Genomic DNA, 25,295 nt, shown 5'->3' with positions numbered 1-25,295 from the left:
GAATTCAAAACACATTGCGAGCATTTTCTATTAGCAATATAGGAGTATTACACATATGCTCACACCCAATAATTAAAAATTACGCCTTGTTTATATTTATTGTCAGCGTAAACAATTAAATTTCCAATTTGCACATATCTTATTTGTTATTCTCACACACAAAGCCAACCATAAGCAACGACTCAGTTCCTGATTAAATTTTTTTGAAAAGTTAAAAAAAAAAAAAAAAACAAAGACGAGCCTCTGTTGTGTTTTATGACCATTGTATGGAAAAAACGTGTGTATGTATTAAATTAATTTATTAATAAAAAAATCACATGCTGAGATGCTGAGCTGTTAGCGATTTAGTATAATTAAAGCGCCACAAAATTTGCGAATCAAAAAATCCACGAAATTAAAAAAAGTAGAAAATATGCAATGCTTGTAATAATAACTTAAAAATGTATAGAACTAAAACTCTTCATTATAAAGTGTGTGTGTTTAAGTGCATCGACAACTGTTTCAAATATTATAAATTGCAAAATATGTACGTAAATTGGCAAAGGCCAAGTAGCTGTGAGAGTTGAGAGATGTATGTGCATTAGAGTGTGTCATTTTTGGGCGATATGTTTGCAAGATGCTAACTGAAAGTCGATTAGCTTCTTCGCAAACTAAGTACATCTTCCCAACCTCTGTTTTCGCGATTTGAGCAGAACATGAGGTTAATAATGCAGTTATAATAAACCAGAACAGTAAAAATGTACAATCATTATTTCTTCAATTGATTGTAATCTGCACTAGGAAGCCTTCCCACGTACGCAAAAAGTAGCCGAAGCTCATAGTGTAACGCATCACTCAACCAAATGAGTGCATCGCCGTTCAGATGTTACGTTCGCACTTTAAATATATTAACAGCATCAGATACAACTGGTAAAATCTTTGCATTGGTGTCATTCGTCTGTTACCCATCTCTCACTCCAGCTGGGCAGTCAATAGATGCATATAAATTACTTTAATTAGATTATATATTAATTACTATATTTAGGTATAAGCTAGGCTTAGTATAAGCTGCAAGAAATAAATAAATAAAATAAATAAAAAATAAACTTGTTTGTGATTGCAAAATTTGCAATTTAAAACCAAATATTGCAATCAAATTGTATTCGTCTTTTCTGATAGTAAAAATTAAATTCACAGTCGACTTGATTGTAACTACCTTGTTTACAATCAACTTAAGAGCCAAGAAATATTTTGATAGCAATCATCACTGGGGAACTTGGATACAAACCTTCACTTTATTAGCTTGTACGTATATGCAAAGCAAACATTTTTACATTAAGTGATTGGTATTCGGTACCGTATTTATTAAAATAAATTTTACAGAAAAACAAATACGAGATGGATATCAATAAAAAGATTTGTCCAATCAATGATTGTAAACGAGAGTGAAACTTGCAACCAATCACTGCGTCCGAGGCACTCTTGCAATCACTGATTGTAGCAGAAAAGTGATTGCAGTCACATACATGTAAATGTTTGAAGATTATAGCATTTATACAATGAATTCTTGTACAATCAACTATTGTAAGCAAAACGTAAGTGCAACGAAATACATACTTAGAAGTGATTATAGAGTGTAAGTTTTACAACCACCCAAAATACAATCACACATGATTAAAATGTAATGTGATTGCAGTATTGTACTTTATTAGTGCAATAAAAAGTACAGTGCTATACCAATCCTGCAAGGAAAGTGGGAGAAATTCACGCAAATCGGCAGTTCGCACTGTAGGTTTTATGACTTCCTGCGGACTAGTGCTAGTCGGATGCAGAGCGGGCAGTTCATAGCCAAAAATGCTCCAACAGCGCCTAGGTCTGAGCTATGTGCTTTTAAATTAATTCGTCACAGGCAGCGACTATTTCAGAACCAACTTTCACTGAACCGGTTAAGAACTCGTTCAAGACGTCTATAAAGGTGGGCAGTTGCCATTTTGTGGGATATCAAGTACCATTTTTCTGTGCAATTCGCCGCAGGCAAACTAATCACATTTGCCAAGTTTTTCAACAATATTGAGTAAAGAAATTTATTTGTTTATTCTTGACGTAAAGCATCCCTTTGATGGGCGTGTCTCGCTTTGCAGGACGACACGGTATCTTCTGATAACTGTGTGAAAAAGCAGTGCTGTGTAAGGGAAATATTCTACAAGGAGAACGAAATATTCTGACTTCGGTTCCTAGAAGACAGGACCTAGGGAATTTAGATGCGGCCTTTCATGGACGTAGCCGGATACCGGAAGATTATTCTAGTGATTAAGAGAAATGCCCAAGCCAAGATCACAAAGCAGACGTGGAATCGATCGCTCCCTAAATTTGAGCTGTAGATAAAGAGCGAAACTCAAGGACCTCCCAGCTGGTGTACCGACACAGTCGATAACCAGTCTGTCAGCTTGTAAGAGCTGGCTGTAGAACGTTTATTGCATTGCGCCATAGGGCTATAACAGAAATCTTTCAAAAGTTGTAGGAATTTAATATTAGAATGATGCAGAGAATTAAGGCGTTGACAAAACCGATCATCTGATGCAGTCTATGGCTAACCCGAAAGATTTGGTTAACCTGGCTTATTGCTGGAAGCTGATTCAGATGGACGACAGTAAAGTAGAAGTACAAAGCTATTTTTCCATTTTTAGAAAGCGAGCGTAAAGCATTATTAATAAAGGTCATCTAAAGAAATTTTCATATTCATGAACCATTGAACCACTGGTAATAGAATCTCTGGTTTCAAGATTTCCAAATAGAGAAAAAGCTGTTTGTGATATATACCGTTCCTGAAGAGTATAAGAATTGTTTGAGAAAAAAGAGAATAAAACCCAGTAACACTAGCATACTCGGTATGTTAAATATGTACAGCTGAGTACATAAATAAAGTTATAAACAAAATCAAGTTATACCTGAAGATATTTTCTGTATGTAGTTGCTTCTAAGGTCCATGAAGTATTCATGTAGCGGCAAGTTCAAACTAACCTGCTGCTACAACACAATTATTTTCAAACAAAAAATTGTTGCCAAAAAATAAGGCACCCTAATGTGCGTCTGTGGTACGTAGAACGTGTTAGAATGTAGTAAACACGCTTAAGTATAAAAAACATGCAAAAAATACAAAATCCGATTATTGGAAACAGAAATAAAATCAAAATTCCCGTATGAATATTTCACACTTGCCAGTGGCGCCAACATAGTCTAATATGCATGATTAATATCTGAACACAAATTTCAAAAAATAAATTAAAGAGTTTAAAAAAGTAAGCCTAGGAAGCCTGTAAAACAGATGCTATTTTGCAAAGCTCTGTTGAAGACTTCGATTAGATATTTTTCTAATATCATAAAGAGAAGTATGCGCTGTTAAAATACCACAATCTCTATTTAACTGTTATCTTCAGTATCTTTCTCTGTTGATTAATTTGACGAAAAATTCTCGCGTGCCAAAAATAAACACACGCAAAAAAAGAGAGCAGAGTCTAAGGTAGTTCTCAGGCTGTTTTGTTTATGGAAAAACATGATGTGAAGTGTAAAGTTAGATGTAGTGCCACCACTTAGTGAATGTGGTAGCGTGCTCCACCTACTACACCGAAGATCCCGGGTTCACGCCCCGGGAAAAGCAACTTCAAAATTTTAGAAACAAGTTTTTTCAATTAGAACAAAATTTTTCTAAGCGGGGTTGCCACTCGGCGTTTTTTGGCAAGCACTCCGAGTGTATTTCTGCCATGAAAAGCTCTCAGTGAAAACTCATCTGTCTTCGGAGTCGGTATAAAATAAGTAGGTCCCGTCCGGCCAACTTGCAGGAAAAATTAAAAAGGAGCACAACGCAAAATGGAAGAAAAGCTCAGCCCAAAATCTCTTCAAAGGTTATCGCGCCTTACATTTATTTATTTATTTGTAGATTCAATATGATTGAATTGCTTTTTTTGCATACATCTAACTGATGGCTGTCAGTTGTTGGAGTTTTTAAAACACATTTGCATTTTCATTTTATTATGTAAAATTGAAATTCGTATATCTGTCATAAAATATCGTATTTGATTTGATAAAAGCCATCATAAATAATAAGATGTAAACGCAAATTTTGTTCACGTGCATAAATTTGTGTAAGTTGAATGAATTCTTAGCAAATATCTAATAAATGGTATAGTTAGTATTCAAAATATTGAGTGAAATTGCCTAGAGACGAGCAATAGGGGGACTCATTAAAGCATACAAATTTATAAGTTGTACAATTATATCCATTTCAACACGCTATTATATGAACGCACCTAGTCATATTCTTTATAAACTTAATTGTTGATCATATGTATTATTGGGAAAGCAAAATTGTGATTATTATACAAATTAAAAAATGCCAAGATTAAGTAAAAAATCAAAATTAAAACGTATATTCTTGTAAATGACTTGCTGATGTTGAAGATTTATGATGAAAATGACGGCTGTTATATATGCAAGGTTGCATTCCTTTGAGTTTACCGCGTTTCCACTATGAAATGTGCGCGTAAATTTATACAAATTGTGTAAATGATTTTTCATACAAAATTTGACAAATCGTTTATGCACTGGACAAATTTATACGTTTACACATTTTATAAGGCATTTATAAGGTTGAATGAGTCCGCTTAATTATTTTTGTATTCTTATTTCTATTACATTAGTTTCGTTTGATGTTTTTCCGCTAATTTCCATACAAAATCGGAGAATCTTGCAAACTATTTTGAATAACTTTCCGGAGAGCTAAAGCCTTGAAACTTGGAATACGCATCGAAACCCAATGACAATTTAACACGAAGGGAAAAAAGCTTTGCTATGTGGTCCGGAGATCGTAAGAATTCTACAAATATCCGAACTTACAAACTTTGCTTTCGTATTTTAAGGAACTTTCCGACAGCCCAGACATCTGAAACTTTGAACGAACCTTCGGACTTTATTAGGTTGTAATATTTAGGATACAAGTGTTCTTGATGGCGCAGGGTTTGAGATATTTAGAGGTATTTAAAAGTCCATTTAAAATTGTGGAATCTTGCAATGGATTTTTAAGTAACTACTCACTGAGCTAGAAACATGATACACATAGTTCAGGGCCCATATTGTGTCATACGATCGCGGAGGAAAACCAGTTTCACTCAAATGATAAATATGAACCTGGTATGTAACTTATAACTTATAAAAATTGTAATCTAACATGAGAATATCCTATGGTCACTAGTAAACTTATGTCATTCAAAGGTTCACCAGTTCAGAGCTTTTGCGATATGAAAAATGTGTTTCGATCACGGATCGTATGTGTAGCGCAGGCCTTTCCTTCACACTGGCTGAAAGTGGCGCGCAACAGGTACACACAACCGCATACTACCCACAACAGTGTTGCAGAAGTGCTGGCAACATTGTTTAAGTAGTGTGGGCATCATGTAGCGAAAGGTTATGCGCGGATGAGTATGTGAGTGGGTGCCAGGGATGCACCTTAACGTTAAGCTAATCGTTTATCAAAAAATTTCCACCGTTTCCGTTGAAACACTTCGAAATATTATCGATAAAGAAATTATCAAGATAAATTGTATCTCGTTTTTAACCGAAACGAAAAGCTTTCGTTAACGTTAAAAACGTTAACAAAAACGTGATACTTTATGTTTGAATTGTGCTGGCAATGCTATAGCCATGGTGAAGCCGTAAGGTGGCAACAACGAGCGCACATACACACACAAACTCTATGTAATTTGTTTGTGTAATTCGTTGGTGGTAATGTCAAAAATACTCTGAGAAATGTTTGTACTGTCAAAATTCATGAGAAAAGTTGCAATCAGCTTGGCTAATGCTTTCACCTTTAATGACTCCGCCATCAATCAGCTTTGCCAGCATAGTTTGAAATTAATAATCAACATAAACGATTTGATTTCGTTTTGATATGGCAGAAAACGAAACGAAATCATTTCGTTAATTTGACGATCTTAACGTTAATAAACGAAACGAAATGACTTCGTTTCGTTTATTAACGTTGATTATCGTAACGAAATGATATCGTTTCGTTGGTTAAGCATGCCTGGTGGGTGCTACTGTATACGTGCGAGTGTGTGTTACCTTTTGCGTGTGGGTGAGCATGTACGTGTGAATACGGGAAAGCCGAAAGTAAGTTGCATAAGTGTTGGTGAAAATTTTTCATTTCTAACTTGACTGTCTATAGGCCGGAATTGGCTATAAAAGGGGGTGAAACAAGACAACGGGCCAAAGTTGAAAGTAAACTGTGCAGTGAAGTGCTAAAGTGGCTAGTGGAAATATTTGATTGTTCTTTGGAAAAAAAAAAAAGGAACAAACTAGAAGTTGTGCGCGAATATATTGCGAGTGCAGTCCTTAAAGTAAATTGAAATTTAGACCAACGTTTTGCATCTCACGGGATTGCTGGATACATCTGCTCCAGATTTGTGTAACCTCGGCGACTTGCCTGAGTACAAGGTAAGTTCAAACAATTGTGCTTCTGTAGACAATAGATATTTCCCTTGGCTTACGAATGGGGGTCTGGGATTCTCCATGCCCCGCCGTTAAAGCAAGGCAAACAAAAGGTTCATTTGCCCCAACCCTTGCCGCCAGATAGGCTCACAGCTGTGCGGTTATGGATATTTGGGCAAACAAACAATAAACAAGAAAATGTGATTTGTGGCATGCGCATGCGCAAAATAATTCACTATGAGCTATTTCAAATGATTTTCCACTTTGGTTTTGTTATATTTTTTTTAGATCGCATCACCGAAGGAAACACTACACACACTGCACACCACCACTTGCTTAGCACGGGAGCACATACCCAAACAGCATCACCAACTAGATCTCACCAAAGCCACAAGCCTAATGGTAATTTGATGCCACCAAACCTGAAGTAAATACGCCCAGCTCCAGTAAAACAAGATAAAACAAAAAGGTACCACACAAAACTTCTACCACGCTATCACCACCACCAAGAAACCTAAGTTGGAAGAAAGCCCAACAACCTTGAGGCAAAAGAAGCGACAGACGCCCGACAGACAGCGGCAACTGCAACTACAGTAATAACCCCCGCCACCATTATCACAACAACAATACCAAGGGACACCAAACATTGGAAATTGATCCGGAACCCAAATAAGGCAGCTCGAAAGATTTTTGTTGATGTTTGTATAATTTATTGTATTGTATGTACACTTTAATTATCACTTAGGATAGGACAGAGGGGTACGAAACCTCACTTTCTTTTATTTTTTTTACGTCTAATTTAGAACTTTCTTCCTTTGGTATTTGAGCAAAAGTCAAGTGGCTTTTTGCGTTAGATTACTTTTGTAGGTAAACTCTACGATATTTTTTTTTACACTTTTCTTCATTTAATTTTTGCTTCTGCATTTTTTTTTTTATTATTTTTGTTTGGGTTTCTTCTATACCATTTTCTTTTTAAGTTTTCGCATTCCATGGAGAACTGCTATAAAAATTCTTGCAGTATCTCGCCTTACTATCCACTAAGCAACAATTCCTACTTTTTAGCGGATGATTACTGGGATTTGCTTCCCTCACTTTCGTGCATAAGCACATGGCTTAGGCCCAAGTAATCAACCGGGGCTTGGATAAATTGTGGCCTGTATGCAAGGTCAAAATCTCATCCTGAGATCTGCTTGTTTATGCCCTTACAATTTTTTTTTATACCACTATCGCATCATAAATTTCACTAACGTTTTTTACCTTTTTTTTGGATTGGCTTGGTACCCGTAGCGCTTTTGCTCCCGGGCTCCGCCCAGCCATCGATAAAAGCAGAAACGTCGGTTCCTGAGCCCCGTTGGGCATTACCAACCACAAAACGCATATATTCTTTTTTTTTAGTTTCACCTTTTTATTTTTCTTGCAAATTTCATTAAGCACTTTCCGATCGCATGCATTTAGGTCCACCGTGTAGAATATCACGAGTTAAATGATAGCTAATGGAGCGCAGCGATCACGCTCAAAAGAGGAATGTATGTAAAGCATATATGTTTTTGAGTTCTTTTTGTTTCAGCAACAGGTACTCAAGAGCGACGGTACCGGAGCAACGGAGTGACCAGGTGAGTGCTAATATATCATACCAAGAGACATATATGCACACATGTATGTACATATATTAATAATTGCGCTCCTAATCCGCCGCTAACTTGTTGAATTATTTAGTAGCGAGAAAAATAGGAGGAAAATATATGTACATGCATAATTGCTCATACATTGACTTGAGTCAGAGTGGGTGAATCTTTTTAGTTCTCCTTTATGCCCTTTTCCACCTTCTCAAAACCAGTTTTTTTTTCTATAATAAATTCCGCTACTTAATTGTGATAGGTCAGGGATTGCTCGCGAAGACAAGCTTAGGGAATTTAAGCAAACGTGCTACAGCTTAGCGAGTATCTCGTAAGCGTATTAATACGTGCAAACAGAACATTAAGGTGGGTCGCCGCGCACCGTCAACGGTAGCATTCTTTTGGGTTTTTTTTTTGGAGTTTGCATTATTCATTAATAAATCTTACCAAGTCAATTTTTGTTGGCTCGAGTCCAGATACTATAGACATATAAAAATTTTTCTTTGTAGACAAGATACTTTCTTGTTTTAGAGTATAGTTTTAAAAGTTGTACAATTGTTCAATCTTACTTTACTTTTACTGAATTTTATTAATTTGAAATATTTTGTTATTTTCATGTAGAATAAGAGCATATATAGGCAGAGCTGAATTTATGAAGTTTAATATTAAGTTTTTCGGTCACATAATTAGTATTTTTCTTATTTTTTTTTTTTTTGGGTTTTTATCTATTGTTTTAGTAATTTTTTTATTTAACTTCTAGCAATTGGCATAGTAGAAATAGTAGAGCCTAGACATATATATAAGAAAAGGAAAAATATTGTTTGTAAATAAATAAAAAAAAAAAAAAAAAAAAAAAACAAAAATGAATGATTGAAAATAGGTTGAATAATTAATCATTAAACATGCAGGGCTAGGTTGCAAAACTTTGGGTGTGGGTGTTGCCACTGTGCGCGCCGAGGTAGATGGAGGTGAGTACAAACGTGACTGAATGACGGACGGACTTGTGTCAGGTTTGGGGGCACTGTAAGTAGATAGGAGTCAGCACAGTGCCCATGGTGCGGTGCAGGTTGCACTGCAGAGGGAGGGTAGACTCCACCTGACAGGACAGGCCTTCATCTTTTTCCCTCCATTTAACTTAGCCCCTCATGTTTATTTATATCTTTTTCAGCTTTTCCTCCCTTTTTTTCCATCATGCAGGTATGAACCCTTTTTTTGTTCCTGCGGCTGTGAGTGGGGGTGGTGGAAAGACTCCGCCCAGGACGACGAGCTAGCTGGGGCCCGCGAGCATACCTGCTTGCCGCCACTCCCCACCAAACAAACATGCAGCTACATGACATATGACACGTTACGGACCAAGGTCACCTTGACAATGCAACAAAAAGAGGGAATAAAAAGAAGAAGAAAACTTTTAAGCACTTCCTTTATATAAGCGGACCAAATGAAATGGAAAATGTACCTATAAATAAAGACATAATTTTGTTTAACTTTGTTATTCAAATTTTAACATAACCACTGTAAAAATTTTAATGAGGAACAAAAATATAAAGATGGAGTATAATAAACAGACTTTCGATATAATCTTTACCTAAGTACCGTAATGTACGCTCCACCTTTATACTTTCGTTCCTCATAAAAACTTTTACAGTGGTTATATTTAAGTTTGTAGAGAAGAGATTTCTCGCGAGTCTCGCTTTCCCGCGAGATTCTCGAATCTCTAATTGCTCGTAAGGCTCGCGAGCTTCTCGATTCATTCTTTGGTTGTTTTATATAGAGCTTATAATTTCTTCTGAAGAACAATCGAAAATTTCCACAAAACCACAAATAAAAAATACGGAAATGAATAGAATACTGCCAATGCAGCGACTCAATTGAAAGTCGAGAAGCTCGCGAGTAGCCGTGTTCTCGATGTCTCGTTAAAAAAAATAAAATATTGTGAACAAAATTATATGTATAATAAATTTGTTTTGAGTTAAATGTCATTGGAAAGCAACAAAAAATTCACAAGTAAAAAACTAATTGTATAAATACTGTCCATACAGCAATTAAGTTTATGTCGAGAACCTCGCGAGATTTACGAGTACTTCGAGACAAGAGAATCTCGCGAGAAGTCGAGTTCTCGATTTCTCAGGTCTCGAAAATCTCGCTTGTGTTCGAGAAGAAATCGTAGGCTCTAGTTTGTATATAAAAGTTCAACAAGATTATGTCTTTGAAGAGACATTTTTCGGTTCTTTTGGTCCATTTATATAAAGGCAGTACTTAAAAATTTTGTATCTTCTTTTTATTTCGAGCTATATTTTTTATACGCCATTTTGCCATTTTATTAGAAACATAATTCATTTATTATTGTTGTTTACCTGCGTGACTTTATCGAAAACATATTGTTGGGATCATTGATTATCGCCACTGCCAAGTCATCTTGCATCACAGTCGGAATCATATTAAAGAAGGAATGCACTCTTGGCAGCGAATGCGAACCGACTGAGTTCTTGTTTAACATTTTGATTAATTTTTTTGTTTCGCTGTAAGCTAAGAAATGGTTAAGTTTTTAACTGTTTTAAACAAATTTGGCGATTTATATTTATTTTTTTTGGCTGTTGCTTTAATTTTTCGTTTTGTTTGTGTAATGGTTCTTAGCATTTTTTTAGTTTTTGTGTGTCGCTGAATGATGTAAAACATTTCTAAATTTGTTAAAAACTTTTGGAATATTTTTGTTTATAAAATAGTAAAGAAAAACTTTTTTTTAACTTAAGCTAAGTTTTAATTTGTTTTTTTTTTTTTTAATATTTTTGTCAATTATTTCTTTCGATACATTTTTACTTCATTGATTTTTTTAGTTATTTTATTTTGAACTTTAGATTGGTTTTAGACGATTGTGAATAAATTTTAGTTCGTTTTTTAAACAATTTTAACATATTTTTTGTTTTTTTTTGTAATAAGTTTTTGTTTATTTATTTTATGTTAATTATTTTACATTTTTATTATTGGGTCGGTTTTTAGATTATTTTCAATGATATTATCACGGATTTTTTCCAAACATATCTTTTTTTTAATTGTACTATGAGTTTCACTCCATTTTTTATTTTATAAAAATTTTGTTTCTAAATAGAGCTTTGTTATGATTTCATGAACCATTTTTTATTCTTTTTTGTAACATTTTGTTTTGATTTTGAGTACTGTTTTAACTTACAGTCTTTTTGTATAATATTTCTTAAAGCCCCTTTTTATAACTATTTTAAATTTGAGCTTGGTTTAATTTTTTGCTAACCTTTTTTAAATAATATTTATTTATTTTTGTTTTTATCGGCCTACTGATAAATGATTCAAGGTTCGATTCGAGCTCAAGGCCAGAACAATAATTTTTTTCTAATTATAATTATTGTTATTTTTTAATTTTTCTATAATTGAAAGCGTGCCTAAAGCGTACTGATGCTGAAGACTTAGCACCCTTCGAAATGGATCTATCTGCGCAGATATGGCAGGTTGTCTGAAAAAATGTCTAGTTAATATTCCAAAAACAAAAATAAAAATTTTCAATAATAATAAAATTAAAAAACAACAATAATTATCATTAGAAAAAAATTATTGTTCTGGCCTTGAGCTCGAATCGAACCTTGAATATTTATTTAAATTTTTTATCATAACCAACTTTTCGTTAAAAAATCTTTAATTTTTTTTTAGTTTTCTGTAAACTTTTTTTTAATAATATTAATTTTTAGCATTTTTCTTATTAATTTTTGTTAATATTTTTTTTTGAAATAATTTTTTTGTGACAATTTTTTTTTGAGTTTGAGCTTATTAGTTTTGCTTGCGCTAATAAAGGTTTTAGAAAATATATTTTTATTGCGGTTTTTTTAATTTTATTTTATTTTCCAAGCCCAGTTTCATTTTTTAAGATTTGTTTGTAATAAAATGAAAAAAAAAAAAAATATTTCGAATTTAATTTTTAAATAATATATATTTAAACAATTTTTCTGAATAGACTGCATCTGCTTCAAATGATTTTAAAAACAGTTTTATTAATGATTTCGTTTTGTCAAATTTTATTTTATTTAAATTTGTTTTTTGAACGGGGCTTTATTTAAAAATTTAGAATAAAATAAAAAAAGGTATTTCGAAGTTCAGTTTGGATTGAATTTGTTTAGCAATATTTAGTAAACTGTTTTAATTCTTAATTCAATAGCAATTTTTAGTTGGCACTTTATCAAATAAAATTTATTATAAAACCGTTTTTTTTAATAATTTATTTTGTCAGTATAACAAAAATAAACATTGTAATAAAAAAAAATGTGTATTTCAAATTTAACTGTTTTTTGAATAATATTTATTTTAGCATTTTTTTTATTAATTTCAACTTCTTGTTAATAATTTTATGTAAACATTTTTTTTACAGCTTGTTATTATAACCTTTTTTCTTCAACTTCATTATGTTTTTAAATTTTTTTTAAACTAGTTTTTAACTGAAAAAATTTTTTTGCCATAAAATTGAAAAAAATTCTTTACTAATGAGTCTGATTTTAACTTTTCTGAAAATTTGTTTCGTAAAATCCTTACCATTATATTCAATTAAATTTAAATGTGAACCTGGTTTTAGTTCTTGTGAAATTTTCGTAACATATTTTGTTTTATGTAATGAGGTGGTTAGCTTTTTTTATTAGCTTCCCTTGTATGTGTGTATGTACGTAATTCTTGTTTATATAATAAAAAAAATGTTACGTATACGCACCAGTATCCGTATTGTGTTGATCCGGTGTTACGGATCTGTTTACGTGTAATTGGTTGGCCTTTAATAAAACATTTTCAAATAATTAAATAATTTAAGCTAGTTTTAACTTTTATTTGAGGTTAGTTTTGTATTATTTTTTTTTTTAATATAATTTGAAAAAAAAAGTTTTAAATAATATTACGTTTAAAATAAATTTTTTTTTGTATGAATTAAGCGGGGATTGCCCAACTGCTTTTAAATGTATGAAAACATTTATTTGAAGCAATTTTTTAAATTTAATTTATTTGATAATTTAGGAAAATTTAAACAACGTGACATCGGCAACAGCTGTTTCGATTATACCATGTAAATCTCTTCAAAGCCTTTTCTCCCGGGAGTGGGATTTGAACCCGCACACCTACGATGGTTGAAGTGTTACAAATGCATTCAAATTCTTTTAGATACTTTTTTTAAAACTCTCTTTATTGCTACATTTTATGAAATTAATCTTTTTATACCCAGCTGTAATTGTACACAGGGTATTATAACGGTTGGTTGCACAGGTATAAAGGAATCGAGATAGATATAGACTTCCATATATCAAAATCATCTGTATGAAATAAAAATTTGATTGAGCCATATCCGTCCGTCCGTCCGTCCGTTAACACGATAACTTGGGTAAATATTGAGATATCTTCACCAAATTTGGTACATGAGCTTGTCTGGACCCAGAATAGATTGGTATGGAAAATGAGCGAAATAGGATGATAACCACGCCCACTTTTTATATATATAACTTTTGGAAAACACCTGATTATTTAGTAAATAATACACCTAGAATGTTCAAATTTGACGTGTGGACTGACATTATTACTCTTGATAAAAATTTGAAAAAATTGTTTAAAATATTATTAATAATAAATCATAAATCAAACATCGTTAAACCTATCGGAACAAAATTCGGCAGAGAGGTTGCCTTTACTATAAGGAATGCTCTGAAGAAAAATTAACGAAATCGGTTCAGGACCACGTCCACTTTTATATAAAAGATTTTCAAAAGGGTCGTGGACAAATGAAATAAGCTATATCTTTGCAAAAAAGAGCTTAATATCAATGGTATTCATTTCTCAAGTGGATTTATAATAATAAATAGGAAAAATTTAAAATTTTAAAAAATGGGCGTGGCACCGCCCCTTTTATGACTAAGCACTTTCTATGTTTCGGGAGCCATAGCTGGAAGAAAAATTAGTTCAGAATAGAACCATATATATATGTATTATTGCGCAGCCTTGTAACACTATTAAGCACACAAAACAAACCACAACAGCATTTCAAGTATACAGCTGGATATTTAATGTTCGGTTCCGCCCGAACTTAGACCTCCTTACTTGTTTTTCGTTATAGTTTACCACACGCGCAAAGTAGACTAGTTATGCGCAAATCGATTGCTTAACTTACACTTCTTTCTTGGTACTTTGTATTTGTTTTTTTTTTTTTTTGATTTCACTGTTATTTTTGTGGAACTTTTTAGCATTCAATCCCATTTGTGGGGCATTTGCAAAATTTCCTACTCAGCACAGCCACATTTCCGTGTATCTTTCACTTTGTTGCTCTATAGTAAAACGTCAATTAATTTTGACTTTTTACTAACCACTTTATCCGAATAGTTTTGCAGTTGTTTTTTTCTCTTATTATCACGCATACATGCATATATTTGGAAGATTTTCACAATTGTTCCATACAACACATCCATTTTTAAGGTATTCGCCTTGGAGCAATTGACTTGCTTTAGCGTCAGCCCGCAGACATTCATTGCATAAATATTTCCACATTTCAACATTATTATTTTTCAATTCTTTCATTTTCTATGTTGCTATTTACATATTATTGTTGTTGTTATGCATATTTTTATACATACATACATTTTTTACGTAAAAAGTCTTTATTTTAATGCTTTTCACAGCTGGAAATCGCACGTTTTAATGACCCTTTCTTTTACTGCAGCATACCAAAAATTTAAAAAATTTTTACACTCGATGTTTTTATTTATTTTAACTCTAGGCTTCAACATCATTTGATGTGTTTGTTAATTTGACGTTTTGAAATTTCCCGCGGCCATGCGGCCTCACTTCGTTTGCCTGTGCTATGCTATGCTAAACGCGCGCACACGAAAATTCTTGAGTGTATCGGAAAGCGTCCCAACGTTTTTCCTACAAAATTGAAACTGAATAAAAAAATTGTGTTTCCTTCGCGCGTTGTGTATATTCTTCAGCGGCGATCTCAATAAATATGCGAAAGCAAATACATACAAATGCACGTGTATATACATACATATGCACTTAAAGTTGTGTGAGTTTCATATTTGCTATAAGCAGGCAGTTTGTTGTCGGCTTTCTTCTTTAGCAATAATTTTACATCTTCAAACGTTTAAATGTATTGACTTCATTATAAAATTTGGCATCATTATTGCTATAGAATCAAACAAATCATTATTATTGTTATACTCTTTATAGGTATTTCCATCATTTTCACAATTACCATGATCATCATATTCAATATTATTATAATAATAATCATTACAGTCATCATCATCATGCATCTCATCAACATTAATATCAAAATCATATCCCGAGTTACTAGACTCATCATCTACACATACGAGGGGTTGTTAATAAGTTTTTCAACTTCAACACACTGTTGGGTAAACCTAAGTATGGCACCCGGTTTGCGATTTAGAACAACATATTGGGTTACAAAGAGATCACACATTGGCTATTGAACGGGTCAGATGTTGCAGGCTCATGAAAGGTTTGAGAAGGCTTAGATAAGAAGAGCTCATTTACTTATTTTATTCGGTAGCCGGTAAGTAACGCCAAACCTGAATTTGAAAAGTTTTTCTAAACGGTGTTGCTCTTCGGTCGTGCTTTGGCAAGCCCTCTGAGTATATTTCTGAAAAGATTATATGACGCTTTTCAGAAGGTAACTTCATGTAGTAAGCGCGGAGGCATCCGTGAAATACAGCGGAATTGGAGAAAAAACGTGTTTGAGGGTTTGGTAAGTAAACGTGATAAAACACCTAATTGTTTCGATTGCGAAAGATTTGGTTACACTGGTTAATTCTGAGAACTAAGAACAAAAACGAAAACTTAATGAAGATACAAGAAACACAAGCTGGCCCAGAAAGAAAACACAATGTGTGTCATCATTTGCAGACTTTTCCAGGATAATGAGCGAGCTGTCACTATGGATATGGATACAATTTTATCACGTTCCATCATTCGAAGCAACTTGGCCAATAGAAGAGAAACCCTTTAAAGGAAGCCAGTCTGAGAATAATTGAAAACAAACTTTAGAGTGGAGCAACATAAGACGACATAAGTGGGAAATTTATGTCCACGTTCAGCTGAACGAGAACTTACCAACGACAGGAGGAGGAACATTTAGACATACAGCGATCAGGAAGTGAGTTTTAGATTTTAACATAATGTGTGCTTTAACAGGAAGGCGGTGTGATACTCGATACAGCAGGAATCTTGTAAGGCAAGGGGGCTACTCTGTAATTGGTTTCAGCGGTGGTACGTATTATGAGAGAGTTAAGGAGTAACCAGCGGAGGATCGGGTGCAGTAAGAAATGACACTGGTTGTTTGCTTCGGATATGAGAAAGTGAAGCTGCCCACATCTTCGAGCAGTGGTCGTTGTTCCCACACCTAAGAATGCCAAATAGTTGCATAGTTGAACGCATTGGAATAAAGAAAATCATAAAAGAGGTACTTCTTCTGAAATGTTTTGCTAATTGTGCAAGATATATAGGATGCAAACCTTAAATTTTCTTCCGTGGAAGCAATGAAACTTTAAAGCAAAAGAAGAACATCCCACGATGAATAAAATGATGGAACCGAATCATGCAGAAATAGTGTCAGGAAATGGTTATCGGTTTCAAAAGGTCGAGCAATACGGCCTGAATTCAATCGCTAGTTAGTAAAATAAATTCTATTTCATAGCACGTTATCAGCTTGAAATAAAGTTTTCGTAATATTCTTAACTTTCCCTAAACTATTTCATGCTGTCCTGACATTATTTCAGGACTTTTCAATATGAAGCATAGGAGCAATATTTCCCCATACAGTTAATACTGAAATTATAGTGATAACGCCAAAAATTTCTTTGTTTAGCATTTTCAGGTCAAATACAAATTTTTTCAGTTCAAATTAAACTTTTTTGAATTCTCATAAAACTTGTTTATTTCAAACGAAACAAACCATTTTGCGCTTAAAAGATATCTATCGTGCATAGTGGTTCAAAACTGGTAAACTGTTTACAAAAAGAATTACAGCGTGACAGTTAGTGATGTTCTTTTGTAAAATACATGGGACATAAAAACAAGCTTAAAAATAGTTTCGCTTGACTTGAGCAAAGTTTCATTTGAATAAAAACAATTTCATTTGGTTCGAATTCATTCGATTTGAAAGCAGAGACCCAAACTGTTATTCCTTTATAATAAAAATCCCTCAGAAAAAATTATTTCCGGAGTTTTAATTTTTTAGTCCGAAAGAAATTAATAATTTCGAACTTTAATTTTTTAAAGACATAATAAAAGCGCGGCCCAATAACTATGGAACGGCTTGTCTAAATGAAATTGGTTCCATACAGAAACTTTCTTGTGTCAACAGAAAGCGGTATATCAATTTTCTAACGAAAAAAACTTTGCAAATTTACTATTGAAAAATAATAAGTATAACACTATGAGAGTTGGTTTTAGTTTTTCTATTACTTTCATTACAGGTTTCGAATCTAGACATTCAGAAAAATCTAGATGTAAAAATTTCATTTCATTTGGATGTGCCATTCTATAGTTACGGGGTCGGACTTTTATTTGTCCTTAAAAATAGAAGTCCGGATTTAACTCTTCTTTTCAGACTTATTAAATAAAATTCCGGATTTCACACTTACTTTCAGACTTATAAAATAAAAGTCCGGATTTAAACTGTATTTGTAGAATATTTTTGAAAAAAGTCCAAAAAATAAAAAGAATGCATGATTCGGCATGAAAATGCTATGGGTATCCCCGCAATTCCATAACCTTTGACCTAGGACAATCTTAGGCCACGACTTTTTTTAATTAAAAAAGAAAAAATAACTATTAACGGGAAAAAAATTTCATTTGGTTTGAAAAAAAAAAAGACACGTGTAGGGAAATAATAAAAAAGGAGGCGAAAGCACAGGAAGCACAAAAAGCTAATGCAGAGGAGAAAACAATAAAGAGTGTACGACATAAACTAAGGAAAAACAATATTGTCACAACGAAAGCGGACAAAGGAAATACCACTGTGCTAATCGCAAAAAGGCCAAAGCCGAAGAACTCATAGAGGAAATGAAATGTAGAATAAGAGAGGATCCCACGGATGAATACCAAAAACAAATCAAAGCCGCTATAAAAAATGCATCAAATATAGTAGATTTTAATATGGCACATAGATTGGTCCAAATTAACCCTTCGGCTCCTCCACTAATTGCGCTAGCAAAAATCCACAAGCCGGACACTACAATGAGGCCCATCATTAATTTTAAATCGGCACCATGTTACAAACTGTCGAAATATTTAAAAACGATATAAAAAATAATCTGGAGCTAAGGAACATGCAATAGCTAATACAACAGAACTAATAGAGAAACTTGAGACCGTAGGACTAACAAAGAAAAGCAAATTGGTATCTTTTGACATAAAAGATTTATACCCATCAATACCACTATCGGATACTTTGGACATAGTTAGCTCAACAATAGTTCATAATACAAAAAACAAAGTGAAAAGTATGCAAATCACAAATATGCTAAGAACCACTTTACATCAAAACTATTTTCAATTCAACAATAAAATATATAGACAAACAAACGGTCTTGGGATGGGAAGGTCCACATCAGCCATTCTAATGGAAGTGTTCATACAAAATCTGTAAGAAAAGTACATACAGGAGCTGAAGTCTAAATTAGGCGAGTCATTTTATGTTAGATACGTGGATGACATAATGTGCGTTTTAACAACTAATAACGAAGAGTTTGTACTGGAGTAACTCAACAAGCAACACGGAAATGTAAAATTTACAATAGAAACCGAAAAAGATGGAGGAATCAACTATCTCACGATAAATATTGATAAAGTTACCACAAGATTTAACACTGACATATATAGAAAGCCAATGGCTACCGACACAATAATATATAATACCTCAAATAATCCCCAACAGCATAAAGATGCAGCATCAAGGCATTTGGTACATAGACTTGAAAGAAGACCTCTTACACTAGAGGCATATAAGAAAGAGCTCGAAGTCATATATAACATTGCTGCAAACAACGGATATAAAAAGCACTAGTAGATCAGCTCAGAGGGATGCATGGTGAACCAAAAAGGAAAATAAGAACACCTGGCCGACTATGACAAATACTGGAAATGCAACATATAAATTGGCAAACGTCTTTAAAAAATACAACATTAACACAGTGTTCAAAACATCGAACAATCTAGGGCGAAAACTAAGAACCAAAACTAACTTAGAGGATCCGTTTAGCAGCCACGGCGTATACAAGCTTACCTGCGGATGTCAACATAGTGACATAGGACAAACAAGACGGCAAATAAGAACAAGGTTCAGAAAGCATATTACAACAAAAAAACACGGAATCCAAACATTATACCAGACTCTAATTTCGCGAATCACATGGTCGAAAATGAATGTTCCCCAGCAAACATCAATAAAACAGTTAGGGTTCTTCATATATAAGCAAAAGGCCGACGTCTCAACGTACTCGAAAACATGGAAATCTACAAACAGAAAACATTCGACGGTAGAATAATAAACGAACAGATAAACACAATTTCTGACACAATATTCGAGCCTTTAAAACTTGTTTCCAAGAAACAAAGTAATCACACAGGTACAACAGACAAACACACAACAAATAAATATAAAACAATTAACGCACCAAAACAACAAACTCACAAAGAAGGTCAAACGACTAAAATTACGGACTTTCACCTGCCTCAGTCAGCCACACAAATCGATCAGTAAAACCCACCCTCGGTTCTGAATGAGCACATACACATAACTAAATATACACAAGCATCAATTGTGACAATACCTGTTCATGTAACTACGAACTATAAATACAGGACAAACGGCACCAACAGATCAGAACGGAAATCGACACTAATGATGGCACAACGCCGAACCAGGTTTGTCTCGAAACCAAATTTGACAAGGGATGATGGAAAATCGTTCCAATACACATTATTTATCCACCCTGTCGGAAAATCAACAAAACAAAATAAGTAAAAAAATCATTTAATTTGGTTTGTAAAAAGTTTTAGTCGCAGCCAACTTTGTTTTAAAGGATCTCTCAATTCAAATAGTTCATCGTAGATGTATTTGAAGAACTTCAATGACATTATTTCATCTCATCACCTGCCAATTGGAAGGAAATATCACCATTCAAAAATTCTTCACTACATCCCTTGTAAGTAATATGTACTATATTAATCTTCTCCGTTGTCATTAGCAATGAATTCATAATGATCTATCTCCTACTTTGGCATTCGCAGATAATAGAGGCTATACAAATAAATAATAAAATACGAAACTGAGAAAAAGTTTATGAAACAAATTTTAATTTGAAAATATATGCCTCTGTGCTGCTCTAGTCACTTGCAGCGCCGTCTTTGCACATATAAAGTTGCGCAATTTGTTTATTTTGATTCTGTCTTTCTAGTCGACTTGCCAGCTGGAACAATTATTTATTTTTTACTTTACTTATGGTCAACAAAAAAGGGGGAAAAACAAACAAATTTACACTCCCACCAGTTAAATGAAGCAGACGTCCCTAAACGTGATAGGATAAGCATTTTATTTCTATTTATTTTTGCTTTTGTGTTTTTTCTTCTTAGGGCTCTTGCGTTTAGCAGTAATCATTTTGTTGTTATCTATATAAATAATTTGTGTGTGTAAATATTCTATTTTTAGTGCGCGCACATTTATTTCATTGCGATTTGCTTCTGCACTTACCTACCACAACAATTAAACACATGAAAAATAATTAATTTGTTTTGTTATCGAGTTTTGCTGATTTCTAAAGCAGATACGCGTATGGCTGAGTTTTTTTGTTAGCTCTTGTTGTTGCTGATGACAATTTATTTATTATTTATTTTATATTTTTCTCAACCGCACATTTTTTGCATATATCTTAGCTTTCAATTTGGTGTTCGTGACTTTTATCATGCCTATTTAGAATGAATTTTGAAACTCATGCAAATGAGAAATTTTACAAGAATTTGGGTATTAAATTTTTCCTCAAAATATGTTTTTGAAGAAATTCTATTGCTCATTGCTATGGCGGGTAAAGCTGATGGCATACGCGGGGCCGTGATAGTCAGAAGGTTAATTTTTGAGTATTAAGTTACTTTATTAGAAAGAGCGTTAATACACGTGAGCGTTGTAGTAACGCGCAGACCTACAAGAGACGCCAAATAGGAAAAACAACTTGAGACCGATCGGCGTTGCTGGCTGATAGAAATAATGCCCGGTAATTTTTCTACAAGATCATGGTGAATGACAGGACGTTTCAAGATCGAACTAAACGCCCACAGGAATAATAAGGGCATACTGGCAATCGATATACAGAGCTTTCTAAAGCAACTGAATTTATACCTCAACTAGCAGACCCTCAGACGTTGTTCTGCCATAAATTTGGTCTATCTGCATACATTTTAATAAGCTCTTTCCGTCTAGCCCATTTTACCACTTTCTAGGGGTACCCGGATCCACGTTTGGCCTCAATCTCGAGACCCTAGTCACACAGGGGTACGAAAACTACCCCGTATCAAAGTACTCATAAACAGCCTCCATTTGTTATCCATATTCTATAAACACATTCTAGGGGTACCCGCGTCCACGTTTTGGCCTATATCTCGAGACCCTAGTCACACACGTGTACGAAAACTACCCCGTATCAAAGTACTCATAAACAGCCTCCATTTGATACCCATATTGGACAAACACAGGATTACCCAAGTCCACGTTTTGATCTCAAGAGCCTAGCCAGAACGGGAAAAAAGTATCCTATGTCTGTCTCCTGGCTCTAAGCTACCCCTCCACTAATTTTCAGCCAAATCTGTTCATCCGTTCTTGACTTATAAATAGTGTAACTAACACCAATTTCCTTTATATATATACATCACATTAGAAGCTTCAAAAATAACAGCATTTCTCCACTATTTAATGGATGTCATTATACATATAAATCTTCCTCTTCAATCACTCTATCTACTAAAAAAAAGCGCATCAAAATCCGTTGCGTAGTTTTAAAGGTTTGAGCATTCAAACGGACATAGGGACAGAAAAAGCGATCTGTTTTATACTACGTAGTGATAGTGATACATGCAAAAATACCAAAAAATAAAACTTTTGTTTAAGAATTTTAAGGAAATGTTCAATATTTTTAACGAAAGTACTTTTCGAGAGATGTATGCATTCTTAACCATTTATTATTATTTGTGTATGTACATACATATGTATGTCAAGCTGATGTGAAAACACATACATACCTATAAACCTGCGGCCGAAGTTAAATAACGCAGAGAATGCTATGTGTATATACGTATGTGTCGCATCATATCTCACTCAAAAGTAATATGCTCGCACAGTTGACACCGAACAATCACACACACGAATTTTTTGGTAAAAATGTTACTTTTGCTTAAACAATTTGGCGGATATAAGAACGGAATCAAGTATTTTTTTTGATGCAGAACGAAGGTAAATATTTCAAAGTTTTACTGAAAAGTAGAATTTTTCAAATTCATCCTTCCGTTTATGAGTTATAGCTGTGTAAACAAAAATTTTCTGATTTTTTACTACATTTTGGCAATTTGCCACGCCCCTATATTATATAACTTTAAATTATATTAACTGTACCATCTCACGTAGCTAAGCTTTAAGCATTCTGTGTGAAGTTATGTGCGTACATGGCATTTAGCGACTTTATTTTATAAGATTTATAGATAGATATAGATTCCTGATTAGAAAATACACGATCCGCCATCCAACCATGGCCGAGTGAAGAAGAAAATATACCGTCCAAAAACTATAGTGTTATGAACGATGGACAACTTTTCGAGTTGTGCAAACACTGAAGAGGAAAGTTGGTAGACAAAATGCATAAGCTCGTATGCATAATGTGGTCAGATGCTCACATGCCTCCCAATTGGAATATAAGTACGATCTGTTAAATTCAGAATGGAGTTGCATGTATGTTGGTGCATTTAAATTTCAATTCTTCGCAAAGGTTCTCAGCCTTTCTCAAATGACGTTACTTGGCAAGGATTGTGGAGGACCACTCTGGGAAATATCAGACCCAACGAGGATTAGGACTCCCTATTATGCAGCTTCTTTAGTCTGATGATTACAAAGACAATTTCAGCATAGTGGGGTCAAAGAGTTCATTATTTAGGTGCGTAACAAAATGCTTAGCAGACAGTTTTTGATCCCGATAAGCTCGAGGAGGCCCTAGCGAAAATGCACACAGAATCGGTAAACGCCTTTGTCAGGAAGCGCCCGGCGAAACCCGTTATCAATATACACTATCTTACTCTTGCAGAAAAAGAAAGGTATACACGAGTCACCTTGACCCAACTTCGTTTTATATACTATAATAGGTTAAATTCGATGTGTCTCCACATGACAGCAACTATCTTTTCAATTGTAATGTAGAACGTAGGCCTCTAACACCAACTTCCTTATGGTCCACCCTTGTTGAAATTGGCTCCCGTTAAAAGACTTTGATAACAATTTGTGAGTGGCACACCCATTGAATGGAGCGAAGCACTGCTAACACAACAACAATATAATTCAAGCAACAGAAACCCGCTATTGCAAAATCTATAACACACTTCTTTTCCGATTGTGTTGAAATTTTATCAGCAAGTGGGGTATATTTAGGTAAAATTTTGTTGATACCCGAAACCAGGTTTTAGAGATATCGGCAAAAATTTGAAACCACGCAACCGTTAAATATTTTTTTACCTACAATATGGATATCAAACAAAAGATATTTTAAAGACATTTAACTTACTGTAGTTGTCATATCGATATTCCCACATCTTAAGGCTATTACATGAAAAAAGTGATGTAAGCACAGAACTTCATTAAGACATTAATATTGTACGCAGAGCAAAGTTAATTGATTTTTTTTAAATTTTTGTACCAAATTTGTGTTTCTTTTCATTTACTTTTAAATAAAACCAGGTTAAAAAAATGTCTACACTTTTTGACAATTGCTAATTTTTGTCGAAAGTTTTGTATATTTGCCCCATGTACAAACACCAATAACTTTCCTTGCGGGAACTGAAAGGGGCACATCGAATTTGAAGCCCTAGCTATTTTTAGTCCCTGATAGGCTATTATCGTCCATAATCCAAATTTCAATACTCACCCAGCCAGCATTTTTTGAAAAGTTTGATAAAAAAATATTCAAATATCATACCCCAAAATGATTAAAAACGTTCAAATTTAAAAGCATTTTCTGTTCGAAAATTAAGGTATCGTCGGGATAAAAATGTACCATAAATGTGATTATTCTTGAATAATCATTTATGATTCCTATTTCGAAACGCTTTTTATTCATATTTGATATCATTGTAAAATTGAACTTTGTTTTAGAGTAATATTTGAATGCTTTTCACAGTCATTTTCTGATCATATTCGTGAACATATTTCAATCATTTTGGTTGAGATTTTTGAATCATTTTTGAATGAGATTATCATGTATTTATTCTTCATATCTCATACAAAATAAGATACTACATGCTAATCTTATTTCATCAGGGGAAGAAAGCATGCGGAAGTGAGCTATTTGAACCATAGGTAATTCGCAAGCAAACTAGACCAATATACACCTGTGACTTCAACATCCAGCATCAGATATGATCGTCAACATCTTAAAATACGATAAGGTACGGGATGTTGAAGCCATATCCAGGTACATATGTCAAGAGAGTTTCACTTACCTGGGGTTCAAATAGTTCACAACCTTTGTATTGTCTAATGGTTGGATTTGTATTTTCTGGGAAGCCGAAGGTGGAGGAATGGTTGGGGACCTCTTTTGTTAGGAGCAGTATATACATTATTTCTTGTCTTGAAGAATAAAATTTTAATATATTTTTTCTGAACTTCATGATTGAAAAAATGTGTGTATGCGAAAAAATAAGATCTTCAATCAAAAGTAAAATTTTAACAAGTATAAAATTCATTATTCAGTCAACAAAGATTGTCAGAAAAGATTCAGAAAGCTGAATGAAAAATGATTAAAATTTTTTGATCACCTAAAGTAAACACATTTGATTCAAATATGATTCCAAAATATGATTGAAAAACTATATACAGTTTTTCATCATCAAAAGTATTCACATTTGATTATTTCTTTTGTTCAATTGTATGATAACTCATTTCTTAGTCAGAAGGAG

The 25,295-nt window shown here is 33.7% G+C and overlaps 1 protein-coding gene across 21 annotated transcripts in view; it reads right to left on the bottom strand.

Moving 5' to 3' along the window:
- Positions 1–25,295, bottom strand: part of dnc (phosphodiesterase dunce) — a 731,124-nt gene that overhangs the window by 49,579 nt on the left and 656,250 nt on the right. The window contains exons 1-2 of one of the 21 annotated variants that reach the window (XM_067784337.1): positions 14,239–15,283; positions 10,433–10,604 (exon numbers count right to left, since the gene is read on the bottom strand). The exons of 16 other annotated variants lie outside the window; for them this stretch is intronic. In XM_067784337.1, coding sequence (XP_067640438.1) covers positions 10,433–10,604; positions 14,239–14,314 — 248 coding nt within the window. In that variant the 5' untranslated portion in view covers positions 14,315–15,283. Of the gene's footprint in view, positions 1–10,432; positions 10,737–12,801; positions 12,809–14,238; positions 15,284–25,295 lie in introns of those variants that run through there. 4 more of the 21 variants (XM_067784338.1, XM_067784336.1, XM_067784340.1 and 1 more) reach the window with 4 other exon arrangements.

Source organism: Eurosta solidaginis, chromosome 4, assembly GCF_040869045.1.
Source record: "Eurosta solidaginis isolate ZX-2024a chromosome 4, ASM4086904v1, whole genome shotgun sequence".
Classification (NCBI taxonomy): domain Eukaryota; kingdom Metazoa; phylum Arthropoda; class Insecta; order Diptera; family Tephritidae; genus Eurosta; species Eurosta solidaginis.
Note: the sequence above shows the minus strand (reverse complement) of the source record. Positions and strands in the feature narration are given on the sequence as shown.